The sequence below is a fragment of the Petaurus breviceps genome, unplaced genomic scaffold, assembly GCF_028583685.1.
Source record: "Petaurus breviceps papuanus isolate PSGF00001 unplaced genomic scaffold, PetGlider_PUasm1.0 209, whole genome shotgun sequence".
NCBI lineage: Eukaryota > Metazoa > Chordata > Mammalia > Diprotodontia > Petauridae > Petaurus > Petaurus breviceps.
This window is the reverse complement of record NW_027185854.1, coordinates 692595-714302: the sequence shown is the minus strand read 5'-3', so window position 1 is coordinate 714302 and position 21708 is coordinate 692595. Positions and strand designations below refer to the sequence as shown.

General features: G+C 41.7%; 1 protein-coding gene across 1 annotated transcript in view; it reads right to left on the bottom strand.

Moving 5' to 3' along the window:
- Positions 1-21708, bottom strand: part of LOC138165480 (transforming growth factor beta receptor type 3-like) — a 229004-nt gene that overhangs the window by 87250 nt on the left and 120046 nt on the right. Inside the window, exon 4 of the mRNA XM_069093845.1 lies at positions 4272-4409. Within this exon, the coding sequence (XP_068949946.1) occupies positions 4272-4409 (138 nt within the window). The remainder of the gene's footprint in view (positions 1-4271; positions 4410-21708) is intronic.

Sequence of the window (21708 nt, the reverse complement as noted above, 5' to 3'; positions counted from 1 at the left end):
TTCTATCTCAATTTAAAGTTTATTAAGTATATACTGGGGCAGCTAGGTGACTCCATGAATAGAGCGTAGGGCCTGGAGTCAAGAAGACCTGAGTTCAAATTCAGCTTTGGACATTTCCTAGCTATGTGACCCTGAGCAAGTCACTTAACCTCTGTCTTCCTCAGTTTCCTCAACTTCACCTATCTCACACAGTTGTTGTAAGATAGTAAATATGCCAGTTCTTGGCTATAACAGGCACAACAGAAATGCTTATCCCCTTCCCTTCACAATCTATGACAAGGTCACGTCCCTTTGGCCATAACCCTATACAAGAATCCAAAGACAAGAACAGATATCAGGCTGTTACTCATCATCACAGGATCACAGATTTGGGGTGAAAGTCAATTCAGAGACTTTGAGAAGATGAAAAATTTGCCCAGGGTCACAGAGCTAAAAGTATCTAGGGCAGAATTCGAACTTAGATCTTCCTAACTATTTATCCACCAAGCCATCTAGCTGCTACAGTAAGTCAGTCTTCCCAATCTGAGGTAGACCCTTCTCTAGATAGTTTAAGATTTATAATCTATGGCAGTCAATACTGGCTTATTGCTCTACCACCACAGCAGCACCATGGCCGTCCAGCTGGCAGTCTTCCTTCTCACTACGTGACCAGTCCACCTCTGTTTATGATCAGACATTTTCTTGCATTTCCCAGTAACAGATTGTCTGTCATCTGAGGCCAGTACTTGCTAGATGTCCAGAAACTAATCACAAGCAGTTAGCCACTAACAACTAAAAATATTCAAACTTTCAAAGATTATATTATTTTACTTTTTTTTTTCAGCTAGTGTACTCTAAGGTCAGGAGGACCTAAGTTCAAATTTGGCCTCAGAAACTTACTAGCTGTGTGACCCTGGGTAAGTCACTTAATTCTTATTGCCTTGGTTTCCTCATCGGTAAAACGAGCCAGAGAAGGAAATGGTAAATCATCCCAGTATATTTGCCAAGAAAACCCCAAATGGGGTCACAAAGTTAGCCACGACTAACTGAATAAACAACCCCCTACAGCTCTATCACAAAACTGTGGGTTTTTTTTCATTAAACAAATATTAAGTCAGAGAAATCCAATTCTACTGAAAGCACCATTTAGTTTGGTAAATGCTCCGAGAAGGAAGTTAGAAAGCAGAAAGACATGACGGAAAAAACTCTGCCTTTGGAGTCTGGGGGCCCAGAACCACTCTGTGCCACTGATGCTTACCACCTGTGTAACCTCAGGAAAGTCCCTCCCTCTGCAGCCCCTTCCTGCCCTCCATTTATGAACTTCCCCTCCCAGACTCTATTTACCCATCTGTAAGATGAGGGGACTGAACTCTGAGTTACTGGTTTCCAGTTTTAGATCTAGGATCCTAAGTAAATACAACCCTGAAACAAGAAGAGAGAAAGACAGTGGTGGAACGGACCTCTAGACTAACATGGACCTGGAAAAGAATTCAGCCCCTGCTTGAGGGTCTCACTGCCTCTCAAGGCAGCCCACTCCGCATCTGGACAGCTCAGATGGTTGGGAAGTTCTTCATGTTGAGCCTAAAACTATGTCTCTGCACCTTCTGGCCATCATCCATAACACCAGGACAATTCTGTCTAATGGGGTGAGTGACTGAATCGGTTCTGCTTGACTCCAAAGCAAAGACATGGGAGTCGTGTATAGAAGTTGCTTTGTTGTTCAGTCGTTTCGGTCGTGTTTAACCCTCTGCAACCCCATTTGGTGTTTTCTTGGTAAGGATACTAGGGTGGTGTGTCATTTCCTCCTTCATCTCATTTTAGAGAAGAGGCACACAGGGTTAAGTGACTTGCCCAGGGTCACACAGCTAGTAATATCTGAGGCTGTATTTGAACTCCCAAAGATGAGTCTTCCTGACTCCAGGCCTGGCACTCTACCCGCTGTGCCACCTAACTGCCCCGAGAAGATGCCCAATGTCAGGAATGATGTTTTAGCAATGGACAGGTAGAAGGTGGTGGGTTCTCCCTTCAAACAGAGGCTGGCTGAGCACTCACTCATTGGGTATGGAGATTATCTTGGAGATGACCAATGATGTCACTTGCAATTCTGAAAATCTATTATTTACATGACTCTTACTTTTAATATGGCTCCTTTAGACATGGACATACACGAATTTGGGCATCACCGAGCTGTTTATAATTAAAAATACAATTCTACTTTCCCAACAGAACTACAACGTTAGGATAAAATGAACCATGCAGAAATTTAGCTGACATCAGACATTCTTGAGCCAACATACTTTTACTGAAAATAGAGGTCAACCCAACGGATCCAGGCTCCGACTTTATCCTCTTGCAACATAAATTTTCCCTGGACCATGAAAATGTGGAGTATTGCCTAGGATTTTGGAAGTAAGGGTTGTGTGTGTGTGTGTGTGTGTGCACACACACATGTTGTCATGAGCCTCCCGACCACATAGAGTGAGTATATAACAGTAATTAGAAGGAGCAGCCATTCTAATTACTAAATGATTACTGGCCCCCTTGCAGTTTTACAAGGGGGAACTTTTTAGCCACAGGTTTAATTAAAGCTCTTTCTTAACTGGTAAATCTTTGAGATTTTTCAAAACTGAACTTCATCTATACATGGAAGGTAATATACTCTGAATTATTTTCAGTCTCCTACTGCCAGTTTTATGGGAGATCCCAAAGGCAGAAATACTCAGAGCTCAGACCTCCACTTGTCCCAGATGCCTTATGTTCCATCCCACGTAGGAGGGGCCAAAATTTGAAAGCTTAGGGCTCCAGGTTGAGGTCCTAACAGCTAACAATATGAACATGTATCTCCACGAAGAGAAACTGTGAGCTATCAGTGCAAAGCGGCTATCCTGCTCATCATCAGACATGATATCATACCCCAAAAATTTCATCTAAACAACGCGTCTAATTCAGGACAACCAGCAAACTTGGATGTGCTGGCAAATGAACAGGCCATGATTTACAAACAGTAGGTAATGTTTGGATCTCTCCACAGATGCAGTGTTCCTACAAAACAGAAATGACTTCACTGGGGTGCTGCCCGTGGCAAAGGCTGGAGGAATCCTCCTATCAGAAAGAAGGCCTGTCTTCTAGACAAAATAAGATAGTCTCGTGCGTGTTTATTTTGTGGTCCCAGACCACACATCAAGGGGCTATTTACAATGTTTATAATGCTCTTGGTGCCACGAGGGCAGACCAAGGGCTGAAATCAAAGCTTGGGCCACACAAGTGTTTCTGATGGCTTGGCCTGCTGGGGTTCATTAGCCATCAGTTTCACTGAAACTACATACAGACACTTTCTCCAATGGCCTGGCGAGGCTTCCTAACACCTTACAGGAATGTACACCCGAAATGTGACTTTCTACTAATATCTTTTGGGGAAAATAGGGGTGGAGGTGGAATTGCTTCATAAAAGAAAGTTACACACTCTCAAGTACAGAAGATTTAAGGGCAGAAGAAACCCCAGGGATTGTTTGGTTCATTCAGCCCCTCATTTTACAGTTGAGGAAACTGAGACTTGTCCAAGGATAGGGAATGGACCTGGGATTTTATTTGTAGTGGATTTTTTTGGCTCCACCAGAACATTTTCTCTTCCTAAAATACTGGTGTCAAAGTCAAATAGAAACCAATCCCTATGCTCCTGCATACTGAGATTTTTATTGTTGTTGCTAGAAAACTACAAATTAACATTATCTATCTTCTACTATTGGAAAAGGAAATGGCAAACCAGCATCTCTGCAAAGAAAACCTCACATGGCTTTGCAGAGTTGGCCATAACTAGAAAACAATTTAACAACCATATACTGTACTATACTTTTGTTTATGTTATTAAACATTTTCCAATTATATTCAAATCTAGTTCTGGCATCTGGTGGACTGTGAGTTTGACACCAGTGGCCTAAATTTATAAGTGGCTTGCCCAGGATCACACAGACAGTATATGTCAGAACTGGAACTCAAACCCAGATCTTCCTGGTCCTAAGGACAGTTCTCTCTCTACTGCACCACACTGCCCTTCTCTTGCTTAAGGATCCCAAGATCCAAGCCAGCTTAGATCACAGAAACACAGATTTGGGAGCAGGAAAGGGATCTCCAGGCATTTTATGAGAAAACTGAGATCCAGAGCTAGTAAGTGGAAGAAATTAGGATCTGAACTCAGATCCTCAGACTTCATATCCAGTGCTCACTTCACTAAAGTAGTAGGGAAGATCACTTCACTCAATTGTTAGTTTCAGAGGGTAACAATAAACACTTACAAAGAAAAGCCTGGGGACGCCAGGAGCCAGCCTCTCCGTCTTTAACTTCCAGACCAGAGGCCGAGGGGAGTTAAGCAGGAACACAATAGATTTCTGATGAATGTGCACTGATGAGATGGGTTTCAGGTGCAGGGTGATCTACAAAAGACCAAAAAGAGAAGAAACATTAGAATTGGGGCATTTTATTCAAACTCCCTCAGGGTGGCGTCTGGAACCCTGATTCCATCCAGCACAGTTAAGAAGACCATTCCCATACCTTAGGTCAGATTCTGCAATCTGATTGCCTCATCCAAATCAGTGGGTGAGCCTGACCCCAAGCCCCGTAACCAAGCAGAACAGAGACAGGGAACAAATGCAGAACTGGGCCAAGGCAAAGAAAAGCTGTCTTCCCTGAACTGCCTTTGCCGGAGGTCAAATGACTAAACTGAAAATCAGAGAACAGAAGAAAGCACTGTGGAGCATAACTGGCCCTTGGATCACTGCAGAGAACCTTCCTTTTCTCCCTCGCAGGTAAGCTTCCGCTCCTTCAATAATAAGCAACATCTTGCCAAAGAAAACTGAGAGAAGACAGGAAAGCGGAAAAAAATATCGGCCCCATCTTGCATCTCCCCAATTGTTGGTTTTTAGGGGTTTTCCCAAAAACTAAGGCCCAAAGGACACAGGAACAAAAAAAAATGGATTGTGCCAGGCCTTTGGGAAAAACAGGAAAGAAACAGATGAGCCCGGGCAGGAAATCTCAGCCCTATTTTCATAAATGCCAAAGAACAATCATTCCCAACCTCAGAAAGCGGCCCTTAGGCATCTGTGAACTGTGACACGCTCTCCCTACCTGTGGCACAGGCCCACCAGACCCCACCTTCCAGAGAACACCTCCACCCTCCCATCTAAGGTCGGGCTGTCCCAATAGGTGTATGGGTGTGTGGAAACTCACCTAAAGCAACTCCAGATCAAAATAATATTACCATAATAACTAACATTTATATAGCACTTTAAGATTTCCAAAGCTTTTTTATAAGAATCATCTCATCTAAGCCTCAAAGGGACCCTGGAAGACAGATATTATCATTATGCTCATTTTGCAGATTAGGAAACTCGGGCCACAAGAAGTTCAGGGGCAGTCACAAAGCTAGTGAGCATCTAGGGCAAAGCTGGGTCTTCCTGACCCCACATTTTCAGGGTAGCAAGGAGGCACAGTTGATAGAGCACTGGGCCTGGAGTGAGGAAGACTCCCCTCCTGAGTTCAAATCTGGCCTCAGACACTTAGTAGCTGTGTGACTGTGGGCAAGTCACTTAACCCTGTTTATCTCAGTTTATTCATCTATAAAATGATCTAGAGAAGGAAATGATACATCACTTCAGGATCTTGGCTCCTAATTAGTCTCACTGCTTACAGGCTCTTCTTCTCTCCAGTCTCTCTTCAACATTGGGAGGTTGCTTTAAAATAATCTTCCTAAAGTATGGATCTCACTGTGTCACTGCCCTGCTCAAAATCCTTCCCTGGATCCCCACAGCTGATCAGGTAAAACACAGCCCATCTTGGGATGGGCTTCCATGCATCTGCCCACACCTGGAAAGCTCTCTCTCCTTCTCTCTGTTTCTAAGAATCTCTCCATTCTTTCAGGGCTCAGTTCTGGTGCCACCTCAGGAGGGCAGCCTTCCCTGAAACCCCCAACAGTCATCAGTGCCTTCTCTCTCCTCAAATTACGATCCTTCTATGTCTCTAGGAGCTTATTCTACTGCCCTAACAGAGACGGACTGTTTTGTTGAACTGGGGTATCCTGAAAACCACCAGCTTTGAGGAATGACCAGGAGAAGACATTGAATCCCCAGAGTGGCAGAGATTTCAAGGGGAGGGGTAAATGAGCAGTGGAATCCTTCTGCTGGAAAATACCTAACTGAATGAAAACAAGGCAGACGCACATTTGTCTCAAACTCTTGGTCAGGGTTATTAATTATTCTAATAATATTATGCACGAGATCTAATAATAATTTTTATTGTTCAGTTGTTTCTGTCGTGTCTGACTGTCCATGACCCTATTTGGGGTTTTGGAGGCAAAGATACTGGAGTGGTTTACCCTTTCCTTCTCTAGCTCATTTTACAGATAAGGAAACTGAGGCAAACAGGGTTGAGTGACTTGCCCAGGGTCACACAGCTAGTACGTGTCAGAAGCCAGATTTTAACTCAGGTCTTTTTGACTCCAGACCCAGTGCTCTATCTACTGTACCACCTTGCTGCCTAGTAGTATAAAAATAATATTAATAATATCCTAATAATAATAAAATTCTAATTCCAAACTCAGGTCAAGAGTTCCTGAAACTAGACTGATGAGATTTGAAATAGCAAATGCCTTTATATCAATTTTCTGTATATCAAGGTACATTTCACATATAATCAAATCGAAATATTTTTCTAATGGCCTTCTCTACCATGCCCATCATACTTAACATCTGGGTGGTGCAGCAGACAAAGTAATGGACTTGGAGGTAGGAAGACCTGAAGTCCCTCCAGCCTGACACTTACTAGCTGTATGACCCTGGGCAAGTCACTTAACTTCTGTCAAATCTCTGTTTCTACATCCGCAAAATGGGAATAATAGCAACTACCTCCTGGTATTGTTGTGAGGATAAAATGATACCTGTAAAGCACTTCGTAAACACCCTATAAATTCTAGCTATTATTATTATCATCGGACCAGCTTCTATTAGAGATAGTGTTGCTGCCTCCTAAGCTCTGGAATGAAGATTGACTAGGACCAGCTGCTGTTTAAGACAGACCCTGAGAAAATGTGATAAATGCCAGAAAAACACACTGTAGAATAAATACTATTTTAAAATATTCCCCTTCGGTCCCTGGGGAAGTTCATCCACTTAGCTTTGGAACTCCCACCACGAAGCTGACAGATGTTGATTTTTGACCAACTTCTATCTTACCTAGCCAGCCCCCAGCCATAGACGGGGCTTCAAAGCACACCCAGCCATCCACCCAGGCCTTGTTGACTTCTACCTTGCTACCCTGACCACCCACACCATTCCCCTCCTCACACCTCTTCTCCTGGGCACAGTAATCAAGCCACTTCTACCAGTGCTTCTGGAATGGTCATACCAATGGTCTACTCACCGCCTCCGGGACTCCCCAGACCCCTCTGACCATGCTCCCATCTGAGTCTCCCACCCCACAGGGGCAACCTCTTATTTTCTGTATGTATCCCCAGTGCCTAGGCTGAATGCTGGGCACACATTAAACAGTTTTTTCATGAGTTCATTCATTCATCTGTACTGTCTGGCTCTGGCATGTATCATGGTGGATAGAGCGTCAGCTGTGGAGCCAGCAAGACCTGAGTTCAAGTCCTATGTCTGATATGTACTAGTTATGTGATGGTAGGCAAATTGAGCGAGTCACTTAAGGTCATGGTACTCTGAGGAAATTTCTAAGAATTTAAGTTGAAGAAAAAGTGCTGATCTTTACTGGGAGAGGGACTTTCCTCCCCAGGAAGTTCATCTTACCCATGAAATCAAAAGTCCAGACCCTAATCCTATCTATCAGTGCCTGGTTCCACAGAAGCTACTTATGCTTATTGGCTGATTAAATAACCCCATTCTCGTATTTCTTTTTTATTTTGTGATACAAGAGATGGTCCAATGGGTACAAGAGGAAAGAAGGAGGTCATATAAAAACAAGTTAGCAATAAAAATGGGGAAAAAGTAAAATATTCCTTAAGTTAATAAATTTATTTTAGACTTCAAATGGGTTAAAGTGAAAGGAAAATATATACAAGTGAGAATTTCAAGGCATCTTCCAGATGGCTCAGAGATTTTGAAATACGGTACATATGATCAAGGAAAGGTTACTAAGGGTCAAAATTATCACTGCTTTCCTGGAAACGACTTCCTTATTCAATATGTGACTGTGTCTGGCCAAGAACAGTCATTTTGGCACATTCAGTACCGGCAAAGTCCCAAGAATCATTTAGCAAAGAAAAATTCATACTATGGCTTGGAAATAAAAGAGGAAAAAACATCCAATATATTTTTAAAGCCACATTAGTTCTCCTGAAATAACCTTATATAGTTTTTATATTTTATCTGTGTGCATATTGAATCACCTGTCTTCATCACATGGAGAAAAGAAACTCCTTGGGGGCAGGAACTAATTCATTTTTATTACAGTATCTATCCTCAGTACCTAATACATATTTTAGTCCAGACCCATAATTTGAAGATATTCCTAGGTGTGAAAATATTGGAAGATATTCCTAGATGTGAAGAATTCCTAGGTATAGAAACTCCTTGATGTAGATGAATAATTCTTCTGTAGCTTAGAGTTTTAAGAAATTGCCCAGGACACAGGGGTTGTCCAGGGTCACAGTCAATATGTGTTAGAGGCTAGACTAGAACTCAGGCTCAGTTGTCTCCAAAGTTGGGCTTTTATCTGTAATAACTGCACATAGTAGGTGTTTAACTATTTTAATTGTCTTCAGTATGCAAAGCACTGAGAATTTCTTTGTTTTTCAGTTGTGTCCAATTTTTTGTAACCCCATCTTGGGGTTTTCTTGGCAAAGATACTGTCATGGTTTGTCATTTCCTTCTCCAGCTCATTTTACAGATGAGGAAACTGAGGCAAACAGGGTTAAGTGACTTGCCCAGGGTCACACAGTTAGGAAGTGTCTGAGGCTGGATTTAAACTCAGTTTTTTCTGACTCCAGGCCTGGCACTCTATCCACTGAACCACCTAGTGAGAATACAAAGATAGAAATAAAACAACTCTTATTCTCGAGTAGCCCAAGGTAGAGAAAATGTACACGTAGAGAGATACAGAAAATAAAATTCTTTTCAACAGGGCAAAGGTAATAGAGACAGGGATGATGAATTGGACTAGCAGTTGGAGAAATCAAGAAAAGCTCCCAAACCTTGGAACACAGTAGGTACTTAATACAGGAAGTCACAATTTTCCAACAAGCATTTGCTCTTAGCTTTGAAGGAAATGGGGGTTCTAAGAGGCGAGGTGAGGAGTTAGGGCATTCCAGGATGAGGGGATGGCCAAGGCAAAGGCACAAGGATAGAAGGTGGGATGTTTGCTAGGAAAACCACAGTCAGAAGGTCAGTCTGTCTGGATCCTAGTGAATACGTGAAAGGAATAAGTGACAAGTCGAGAAAGATAGCTTAAGCCAGAGGACTTTAAATACCAGACACAGGAGTTCATAAGTGGTCCAAGAGGTAACAGGGAAGCCATGGGAGGGTACTGAGTTAGGGAGGATAGCAAGATCTGAGGAAAGGAGAACAATTGGGTATCGGTTAATGTAGTCAAGTGAGAGGGGATGAGGACTTAATAAGTGTTTGCTGAATTGAGCTTAGACAAGGTGTAGAAAGGTTAATTTGGCATGCAGGGGTATCCAGTGGAGCATGCTTGGAGTTGCCGTACCTGGGTAGAGCAAGTGCAAGCCTTGGAAACTGCTTCCAGCAATGTATGACTCAACAAGGAAGGGTCTTGGAGCCAAGAGCTGATGACTCAGGGAATGTTCAAGAGAAAGCCTCTCTCCCCAGCCTTACTCTTCCTTTCTGGATGGGAATCCTCACAACTATTAAAGCTGCTTCCTGAGGGAGTGGGGGGGGTGAATATTTGTTCTGATTCAACCCAGTCTCCATGCAACCATACATGTGGGGCATCCAAAGCACATGTCCTGCCTAGACAAATCTGCTTTTTGGGGCCGCCCTCTTTTATGTCTATTCTTTGTAGATGCCAGACAAAGAAGTAACTGTCTTGAGATGGACCTATCCAGGCTCAGAAGTGACCTTGTAAATTCAAGAGGTTTTTAAGTCTCCTCTGCCCAGAGCTGGATGGTCAGGAGTCCCCCAGCAACTACTCTAGCATTCTTGAAACTGATGGCAATAAACAAATGAATGGACCCAAGCCTGACCATTTATTTTTACCAGCAAACATGTGCCCAAGTTTTTTGGACAGTGCAGAGCTGAGGTGAATAGGTGTCCTGCCAATTGCTTTATGGTCTGGTGAGGTTTGAATGTTAAGTCTTCCCAGATGATAACAGCGTTGTAAGATATGTGAATGAATCTTATTTAAGTTTTTGTTACAAAATGTATGCTTGAGAGTGTCCTATGTTTAGCACCCCTTTTGTGCATAGGAACAAATTACCTACCTGCTCCATACCTGATTCACTGAGTACCTTTCTATTCCCCTCCTTTTTGGAGAAACCCTGTATGAGCATAAACCTAACCTAGAAGTAAAAAATTATCCAAAGTGAAATAGTTTTAATGAGTTAAGACGTGACAACACACATATTAGCCTCCTCTCAGTAGAGACTAGGCCACCAACACCCTCACCACCACACCAGACTAAATTCAGTCCAAATCATATTCCTGTGTAGAGAACAGACTCCCTCTGAAGGTCCTATCATGGTTCCTCAATGTTAGAAATCTTCTCTCCTAGTCATTCCCCTAGCAGTAAATCTGGCACAAGGGATGGCAGAGGATAAACAGGAAGGAAGAACACATTAAAACATGAAGAAATGAAAGAGTATGGCCTTATGATCTGTTGAATAATTCCTTTAACTCTCGTCAACTCAACAAAAATGAACTGACCACCTACTGTGTGTGTAAGGCACTCTCTCCTATAGACAACAATGTTTCTGATTAAAATATATATTCTTTGAAGACAGGGACCATTTTATTTGCTTATATTTGTATACTCAGAGCTTAAAGGAATGCCTAAAACTGAGTGAGCACTTATTAAGTGCTCTACCTATTCATCCATGTATCTACATCCATCCATCCATCCATCCGTCCATCCATCCATCCATCCATCCATCCATCCATCCATCCATCCATCCATCCATCTATCCATCCATGTATCCATCTAATCTATGCATGTATCCATCCATCCATCCCTCCCTCCCTCCATCCATCTATCTATCTACCTATTATCTGTCTTGAGATCACATCCCCCTTCCCTGGCCAACCATCCTTCTTCCACAATGTGTTGTCTCCCCCATCATCATGTAATCTCAAGCACACTGCTTGGTCCAGAGTAAGATCTTAATTTTTTTTTTATCTAATTAGTTCCCATTTCTAACCTGGAAATTCATGCAAGTTTTAAAAAGTGGTTCCCCTCCTGCCCCACACCTGAGAGCTGATTCATATAAAAACAAACAAGGGGAGCATCTCAGTTGATCGGAGTCCTTGGTAAAGTTTAACTTGATTTACTCTAATTAGGAAGTCAGTTGAGTTCCAAAGGCTCCAATCAGACGGTATCTTTTGGAGGATGCAATTATTTCTTTCTGAATGTATTTGTTCAATATTTGGTCTGTCTAACGTAGAGAAAAATCCAGATACATTTGGTCTAGACAAAGAAACCCAGTAAATATTTTTTCGTCTTTTTTCTTTTTAAACACAATGTCTGATATTTAGTAAGTAGCTAAGGCAGTTAGATGGCACAGGGTAGAACTAGATGTAGAATTAGTTGGACCTGCGTTCAAATCCTGTCTCAGATACTTAATGACAACATATCCTTTATGCTTCTAGTTATCAGTTTCCTCAGTTGTAAAATGGGGATAACACAGTTTCAAGTTGTAGTCTTGTCATTTATTCTGTGACCTTGAGTAAGACGCTTTCATCCTTGCTAGGTCTCAGTTTTCTTTTTTGCTAAAATGAGGGTTAGAACAGATGACATTTAAGGTGACTTTGAGGTCAGACACTCTGTGGTTCTAAAAAGGGAATGCTGATAGCCAGGAATGGGAGAAGGAGCAGGCTAGAATGGGAGATGAGGAAAGAAGTGACCACATTGGAACTGGGATATGGAGGAAAGCAATACTGCCCCAGCTCTCAAGGAATTCAACTTCCTATTAGGGAAGATGAGACACATAGGAGGGTTCAGATGGAGGGCAGATGGAAAACCCAGCAGTCCTTGGGGTATACCGGCAGGTCATATGGCAATTCTAAATATTAACAAGTATTGGGAAAATCCTGCACCTTCATTCCTTGCTTGACCTTCATGGATTCTCCAGGGAAGCCTGTCTAGGAAGTTCCTGGTCATTTAATTTGAGTTTTATGAAAAGGGACTGTTAGGTGCCTGCCTGTTTAAGCATCTTTGGCAATATCTTAATTACTGCTGACACCAAGTTACCTTCTCCAGGTTAGGAATGGGAAGGGGTGAGGGGGCACAATAACTCAGGCCCCTCCCACCAGGCTCCATCTGGAAGGGTGCTGGGTCACACCATGGTTTCCTCAGCTGTAAAATGGGGCTAATAATGGCATCATCTCCCAGCCTTACTGTGAAGATTAAAGAGGTAGCTTGTATAAAGTGCTTTGGTAGCTACTACTGTACTGGGTCCCAAAGAGTCATGTTGATTGGACTGAGGTGATGACTTTCTGTTGTTAACAAGGTAGGAACTCCTTGATTCAAAACTGACATGAGAGAGGAAGGAAGGAAGGAAGAAGGGAGGGAGGGAAGGAAAGGAGGGAGGGAGGAAGGGAAGCAAGGGGGGGGGGGGGGAGGGAGGGAGGGAGGAAGGAAGGAAGGGAGGGACGAAACAAGCATTTATTAAGCACCTACATACTGTGTGTCCGACAGTGTTCTAAGAACTTTAAAAAATATGATCGCATTTCATCCTCACAACAACCCTGTGAGTCAGGTGCTGTTATTATCCCCATCTCAGAGTTGAAGGATCTGAGGCAGACAGAGATTAAATGATTTGCCCAGGGTCCCAGGGGCATAATGGCCAGAAAATTGTGTAGAGTATGAGGGGGACAACCAGGGGAACATTTTCTGGCCTCGAGTTTAAAAGTCAGAATGTTGGAGTCTGAGGTGGAATTAAGATGAGCTGAAGTCATTTAGAGTTTAGCGAGAATGACCATAACTTGGGACACGTCAGCTGATCAGAATGAATATTGTAGATGATGTTTTAAGCCATGAGTCCTTCTGTGATGTCTTTCTTTCTCCCTCCTTCATTGGGGAGAGGATCAGCATTCTCCTTTTACAACCCCTCTCCTCTTTCTGGAAGGCAAAGGAGCTCTCCTGGACTATTCTGCTGTCTCTGGTGGCTTCATGGGAGACCCTGGCCTGTCTCTTACAGGCACTCACTGGTACCACAGCCATCCTCCTTTCAGGAATGGTTGTGTATGTCTTATATTTGAGGTTATTGTTAAGGAATTTATCATGAAACTCTTCAAGTCATTTTGATGGTCCTGGATGTTTGTACTGAGTGGGAAAATTCCTTCACAGCCCACGTTCTGGAGAGGGAGTAGACCTGTGAGTACATTAGTACAAGAAATTCATTGTAAGGAAACTCCCTCTATGTAAAGTTTTCAAACCACTATACATATGCTACCTTGTTGGATCCTTTCCAAAACCTTTTTCCATGTAGAAGATGCAGACCTTCTTATCCTAAATAACTGCCTGGAGCCCTGAAAGGAACCGTATGCAGCAGGGGCAGAACTTAAACCCAGGTTTTCCTGGGTTCCTGCTCTCTATCCACAAGTTTGATCGTTCTCATTCAATCTCTTTTTCCCTTCTCCACCTCTTTTCCTTCTCCCTCACAAAATTTGCGTGTATTGGGGGCAGAGAGAAGATATTCATTGCCTAGAATGGTGCCTGGGTAAAAAAAATCATAGGCCTTTTGAGAAAATCAAGTAATCTCATTAATATGATTTGCCAGGTGAAGCACACCAGTGTCTTTATGGCTTAGTAGACAAAACTACCACACTAAGCGCTTCTCAGCAAAATATCCCACTGAGAAAGACTAGGGCTATTCTTCAGTTCAAGACCATGAGACGGAGTTTTGGACATTCCAAGCTGCTGTCTTATTCCAAATGTGCAATGTTTCCTCTGTCATAAAAAGAGTCACAATCATGATTTTGAAAACTTACTCCCAGTGTCACAGACTATAAAACCAAGCCAACGCCACTGGCTAAAAATGAAAGAAAATGGTGAACTTTTTCTTGGAAGTTGAGTTTGCCTGCTCCTAAGTGAGAAGAGGACAGAGAGAAGACGAAAGTTTTTGGTATCTATAAAATATTTATAAATTCACCTGGAAATATTTTGCCACTGTTTTTAAGTCTTAAGTCTGTTTTTTTCACAATCCATCAAGGTTGGTCCATTTATACATTAATGACAGCTCCCTAAGGGTGTCTATGCATGGGGATAGCAGAGCAGATGGGGATATGAAGGGAAGAGGATCCAGACCATGATTTCCAACAGAATAGGGAAATTCCAATGTGAAAACTCCCTCCAGTATTGCAGATAAGAAGATCAACCTTACCTTAATTTAACTTGGAGATGCCTGGGGACCGGAGAGGTCAATTTGATTATAATTGATTCACCTGTGGCTATATTCCCCTGCACTCATTAGCAGTATGACCCTGGGCAAGTCACTTAACCCTGATTGCCTCAGTTTCCTCATCTGTAAAATGAGCTAGAGAAAGAAATGGCAAAGCACTCCCAGTATCTTTGCCAAGAAAACCCCAAATGGGATCGCAAAGAGTCAGACACTACTGAAACAGCTGAACAATGCTCCTGGTAGGTGATAGGGGCAGGGCCTGAACTCAGGTCTTTCTGACTCTAAAGCACAATGTTACACTCTCTCATATTATAGAAAATAAACATGTTTTCCTGTTATCATAAGACTTAATTAAAAATCCATTCGAGCTGATTTTGATCATCAGTATCTGTAAGTCAAGGCCTTAACTTTCATAAAGCCCCCCTTCCCATTCTGTGGCACCGAGAGGGTGCAAGGAATAGTGATGCCTGTGTATCAGGAAGACTGGAGTTCAAATTCTACCTCAGATACTCTCAAGTTGTGTGATCCTGGGCAAGTCATCTACGTTCTCTCAAGCTCAGTCTCCGCTTCTGAGGAATGGGGATAGTAACAATATCTGTTTCGTAGGGTTATCACCAGGACTAACCGAGGTAACACGTGTCAGTGCTGGGCAAACCTTAAACTGCTGCCTATTGTTATTGCTACCGTCATTTGACCTGGGTCAGCGGGTTCAGCCTGTAAAATCTTCGAAAGGAAATGCAATCTTCCCACGTGCCCCTTGTACTAATTTCTCACAGGGTCTAAGCTACTCCCAGGGTAATATACAATAACAATAACAAAGAGCCTTAATTTGGAGCTTTAAGGTTTGTGAAGCACTTTAAAAATACTGCTTTATTTGATCCTCAAAATAATCCTAGGAGGTAGACGCTATCATCATACCCATTTTACAGGTATAATGGAGAAAACTGAGGCAGACAGGGGTTCCATGACTTACCCTGGGACACAAGTCTTCTAAGTGCCTCCTGCTGGTCCTGGCTCCAGGCCCAGGGCTATATCCACTGGGCTACCTAGCTGCCTCTGACACATAGGAGTGATTACTCTCCCAGGTCACAAGCACACAAACATAGACAAGCTTTATCCAGCTCAATTCAACAAATATTTATCAAATGTGTAGCTTACACAAGGCATCAATACACTGTAGGGTAGTGGTTAGAAGGGCAGCCTCTAGGTCGAGGTGACCCAGGTTCAAGTCTTGGCTCTGACACATGCTGTCTGTATGACCCTGGAAAAGTGATTAATTTCTCAGGGCTCCTGGCACTCTCTTTAAAATGCCAAGTTACAGAACAGTTGTAGACACTTATCAGTGGGGGGAGCTCCTCCCCAGAGTCTCCCTACCAGAAAGAACTCATTGGTCTGGATTGTAAAGGGAAGAAAAGAGAGGAAGGACAAGGAAAAATGTAGGAGGGAGGGAAGAAGGAAGGAATTTTTTAAAAATATGGATTGAAAAAAGCTCTAGGTACATTTAAGAAACTCAAATACTTAAGAAAATCAAATATTTATATACTTGTTGACCTGAGTAAGTGTTTTCAAGTTCTCATTTATAGTTTCTTTAGGCTCGGGTCTTATTTTCTGAGCTTCTTCTAGGCTCTCCAATAGCATTTCTAAAACACTGATTAAGGGTGTTGCTCTCCCTCAGAAAGAAAAATTATTTGAAAAGAAAATAATTACATAGGCATCACAACTTTGCATTATGTTAGATAATGTCTGCATGATACTTTCCAAACCTTGAAGCACTAGGAAAAATAGATAAAGCATTTATTAAATGATTACTGTGTGCCGGCAGGGCAGTTTTAAACCTCAGATATTTTATGCTCTAAAGGGGAAAGACAACACAGATGTGGGGAGGGGGGACTGGAAAGGATTAAGGGAAGAGTGGTTAACTACCGAGGGGCAATGCATCAGGCAAGGAGGAGGAAGAAGAGGAAGAGAAGAAGGAGGAGATGGTGAAGGTGGAGGAAAAGGAGGAAAAAGGAAGAAGGAAGAGATGAAAGAGACAGAGGAAGAGGAGGAAGATGAAGAGGAAGAAGAGGAGGAAGATAAGGAAGAAAAAGAGTTCAGTAAAGAAGAGGAAGAGAAAGAAGAAGAGGGGAAAAAAGACGTCAGTGAGAATCTGGAGGTGAATGAGGGGAAACATTGGCAGAGCCATTCCTAAAATGGTGGTCCCAGGGAAAGAGTCACCAATCAGGAGAGGATGGCCCAGAAGCCAGTGAGGAGAAGTCTAAGAAGACTCTACTCCCAATAAGCCCAATTTAATTTAAGGTTTGCAAAACTCTTTATACACGTTATCTCATTCGATGCAATCCTCTCAACAACCCCGGGGAGGAAGTTTCTTCCAATACTCCCATTTTACAGCTAAGGAAACTGAGGCCGAGCCATAAAGTGACTTCTCCAGGGTCACACAACTAGTAAGAGTCTGAGGCAAGATTCAAATGCAGGTCTTCCTGCCTTCAAGTCTTCTGCGCTAACCATCCTAACACCTGGTTGCCTCTATCTTAACATTTCTTCTCATGTATGCTTGGGTTAGTTGGTGTTATTGTGTGTACACATCTGTGCTACAAGAGTGGCAGAAGAGATTATTTCTTGAAATACCGAGGTACTTTGGTGATAGGTGCCATGTAAATAGAGAAGGCAGTCATGTCAACTGTTATTACAATATAATTTTTTTTTTTAATTTTAAAAAGCCCAGATCAAGCATTAAGTTTCCTCTCGGGTTGCAGGCCTTTGGATATTAGGTTACCCAGACCAAGAGTGCCATTTGTCAAGGGCAGTCACAGCGCCCAAGAACAGTACTAATTTCAAAAGCACTACCTTTAAAGCGATCAGGCTGGTAATGTAGGTTTACTGTGTAATTCTGTGACTCCAACTATGGTGACAGATGTCTGGCCAATAAGCCATCTCAAAGGAGGGTAAATGGATATCTAATCCCAGTTAATCTGCAATATAATTCTTTTCTATAATCTGCAATATAATTCTTTTCTACAGAAAAATGAAAGATTTATCTTGAAAACCCTGGGTGTTTAAAAATATAAATGCTCTCATTAAACCAGGATTCTTAAAAGCAGGTTGATAGATCTAGGGCTGGAAAGGACCCCAGAGGCTACACTTTTAGTTTTACAGATGAGGAAACTGAGGCCCAAGCAGTTGAAGTGAATTACCCAAGGTCACAATGGTAGTACCAAAAATGAAACTGGAACCCAGAGCCAGTGTTCTTCCCATTGAACCACACTGTCTCCCTATACAAGGTCCCTCCACCTAATTCTTCATATGGAAGGAGTAGAATTATTTTATATGGATCCAGAACTTGGACCAAATGGTAGAAGTTAGAGCACAACAGATTCTGGTTAAATAAACCCACACAATTTATATAAATGAGCTGTATTCCTCCTAGATGGGTAATGCTAGAGGCTTGATCAATCAAACTCAGCCTTGACAGATTCCAGAGGCAGAGGGGAAAGAAAAACCCATTCTTGGGAGTTAATCTCAAAATCAATGATGGCAGCAACCCATCACATGGATTTTATTACCCAGAAGCCTCGGAAAAGGGATAAACTCAAGAAGAAAGGCCCATTCTCACTACTGTAAATGATGTCAACCTTCTAACTTCTTAAGTCTGTTACAAGAAGATAGTTAAGAAAGGTCTAAGAAAAAGTGATGTAATGTATTCCTTTTTAGTCCAAAGACCAGTCAGTCCGCCATGATGAGTTATTCTAAGGTCTTCCTAAAAATAGACCATTGGACTAAGAACCTTGGGAACATGAATTCTGAGAACACACTAGAATCAATAGTCCTTACGGTATCAGGTACTACTTAGAAAACTGCCTACCTACAAAGTAGAGTGACAGTGCCTTAGAGAAACTTTTGTTTGAAAAAGTCTTATCTGTAATGGAACTTCCACTCAAGGGAGTAATTCGAAAAAAGAGTCAGAAAACAGAGTGACTAAAATGCCCAGACCTTTGACCCACAAAATCAGGTGCAAGGTGTATACACAGAGGTCAATGACCAAAAGAAAAAGGTTTCATATATATATACATATGTGTGTGTGTGTTTATAGTACATTTTTTAGAGTCACAAAGTCATGCCCAATGATTGGGAAAATGGACAAATAAATTATAGTAAATGAATGTAATGGATTTCTACTATACTGGAAGAAACCATGAAAATGATGAGGAGAGAGAGTTGAACGGATACAAAGGGAAGAAATAAGGACCAAGAAAACAATATACACAATGACTAATGCAATGGCAATGTTAAGAAGCACCGCCTTAAAGCTGACAAAAATCAAATGCTGTGAAATTCTAATCATCAAGTTTGGCCCCAAAGAAGAAATATGCTATCTGTCCCTGCTTCTCTACAGAAGTAAAGGACTATGGTGCGGACCAATGCTTATAATAACAGTTGTTGTTGGCATTTTTTAACATGTTGGTGAGTTTTGTAGAATGTTTTTCTTCTTTATTATAAAGGATGGGTCTCAGGGAGAGGGAAGCAATATTTTGAAAAATGTAGGGGATGTAAAGCAAAACAAGCACTAAAAATTCGAAATAACAAGAGGCAAGAAAACACATTAACAAGTCAATGGGAAGAATCTTTTGACCTGTTTTAGGCAACATTTTTGCTGTGGTTTTCTGCAATTTCTTTCAGGCATGAAATTTTTAAAATGTCTTCGTTTAGGCAACAAACTGTAAAAATGTTCTAATCCTCAGCAAAGTCAGTGCAAGTTGCCATATTTATCTTGGGATTTTATCTTTTTGCCTGTTCTCTACTCCTCGTGCCCCAAATCAACTTCAACTAAGCCCCATTGTGAAATTTTTCTTCACAAACCCACACAAACAGAAACTGGAACACAAACACTGTTATCAGTATACCAGCAGAGTCGGGTACATGGTTTAATGGATAAATTCCTAAGATGGTCATCAATATCTTTGTTAATATCCTTAGGCAAAAATCGAAGCCCTTACATTAAAGACGTCATCATGGTCCCACGATGGGAGTCTGCATTGCACAGAATGAAAAATACTCTGAAACAGCCTTGTTTGAACCTAGGCATGAGTTCCGGGCAATACTGCCAATGAAGACCTGCTAACTACTTTATTGATGCTGTTCTGTACCTCCCAGTGTGAAAAGGTCATAGGGCTGGGGCCTGAGATTTTACTGATATAAGAAACTCCCAGATGAGGAGTTACCCTGTACTAATGTAGGGCACTACCTTCTCTATAACTTAAAGAACTGCCTAAATCCCTGAGTCATTAAATGACGTGCCAGTGGAGCACACAGTATTATGGGTCAAAGGTAGGATTTGAACCCAGATCTCCTGATTCCAGGAGATTCCACTCTATCTACAATGACTCTTGAGAAAAAAAAAAGTCCATCAAAGACACTCTGGAAGCTCCCACATAGTTCAGTTTAAAAAAAAAAAACCCACTTCAAGTAAGATTGCCTCCATAGATTGTGTGGGTGCATGTGTGAATGTGAGTGTGAATGTGTCATATTTCATGCATGTATCATGGAATTGGAAGAACTTCAGAGCAGAGAGAGGTCGACTAATGCAACGTATCTCCTCTTCCACACAGCCACAGGGCCAACTGGTCTCTGGGTGATTCTCACCCGCTGGTCTAACCCATACATGAAAAGAATCCCCACTACTAGTACGCTTTGCTTGAAAGATCTCCAGTGAAGGTGGGAACCACCCTCTCTGAAGTGTGGACCCGCCATTCCACTTTGAGACTGCACTAATTAGTTGGAATCAAACTTCCAACATCATCCATCCATTGTCTAGGGCCAAAGAAAACAAAGTTAACCCCATCTTCCCTAGGACTGGCCTTCACAGACTTGGAGATTGCTCTCATATGACTGACCATATTCTCACTAGAAAGTATGGCACTCAGGCCACCACAAGCAGGCAATGCTTCCAATTTAGTAACTCGGTGAAGACAGTGAAGAGCCACAGGAATCAACAGGAGAGTGAGAATGGAGAAGCCAACTAAGTACCCAACCCTGTGCTCTAGGCCAAAGGTTCTTAATGTTTTCAGATTTTTGTTTTTGGTGGGGCAGTGAGGGAGACCAGTGGCTACAGCCCTAGGCCTGGAGTCAGGAAGACCTGAGTTCAAATCCAACATCATATACTTACTAGTTGTGTATCCCCAGGCAAGTCATTTAGCCTGTTTGCCTCAGTTTCCCTATATGTAAAATGAGGTGATAATATTAGCACCTTCCTCCCAGGAGAGCTGTAAGGATCCAATGAGATAATATCTGTAAAGCCATTGGCTCTATACAAATTCTAGGTTTTGGAGGGTCTGGAGTTTTTTAGGGGGAGTATTCTGGACACCTTTGGTAGTCTGATGAAACCTATCAATCCCTTATCAGAATAGTGTTTTAAATGCAGAAGATAAAATACAAACTCTAAAAGAAATTAAAATGTAGCTCTCAATATACTGATATTATTGAAATATAATTACCAATATTTTTATTGAAATAAAGTGATTGATGGAGACATTGAAATATGGTTATATTGAAATTGAAATATAATTATCAATATTTGTCATTAAAATCTAAATAGGTCTCAATATTGAAATATTGCTGAAATATAGTTACCAATATTTTTACTGAAATAATAGTCATCAATGGAAATATAGTTATATTGAAATTGAAATATAGTTATCAATATTTAAGTCATATTAAAATCTAAATAGTTCTCAATATTGAAATATTATGAAATATAGCATCAATATTTTAAAGTTTTATTGAAATAGAAATATTTTTTTAAGTTCACAGACCCCAGGCTAAGAACTCTTATTCTAAACTCTGCTTTTCTCTTCTTTTCCCCTCTGGATAGTTCACTAACAAATAGAAAAATGGTGAGAATTTCACCTGGAAAGTGCTCGTGAACAAGAAGGGATGCGGCCAAAGGGCAGAGAAGAAATGAGAGGTCTGGCTCATGAGCCGAATAGACCTTCAGCACCTATGTAATTAACACTGAGTATATAGCAGGTTCACTAGGCAACCATTTATTAAAACTCAATGATTACAGTGCTTGCTCAGAAACATTAAAGAGGGCCCTTTAATGAACACTTTGCAGCTTTCCATGGGCATGCTGAGATGAAATGAAGATGGGCGAG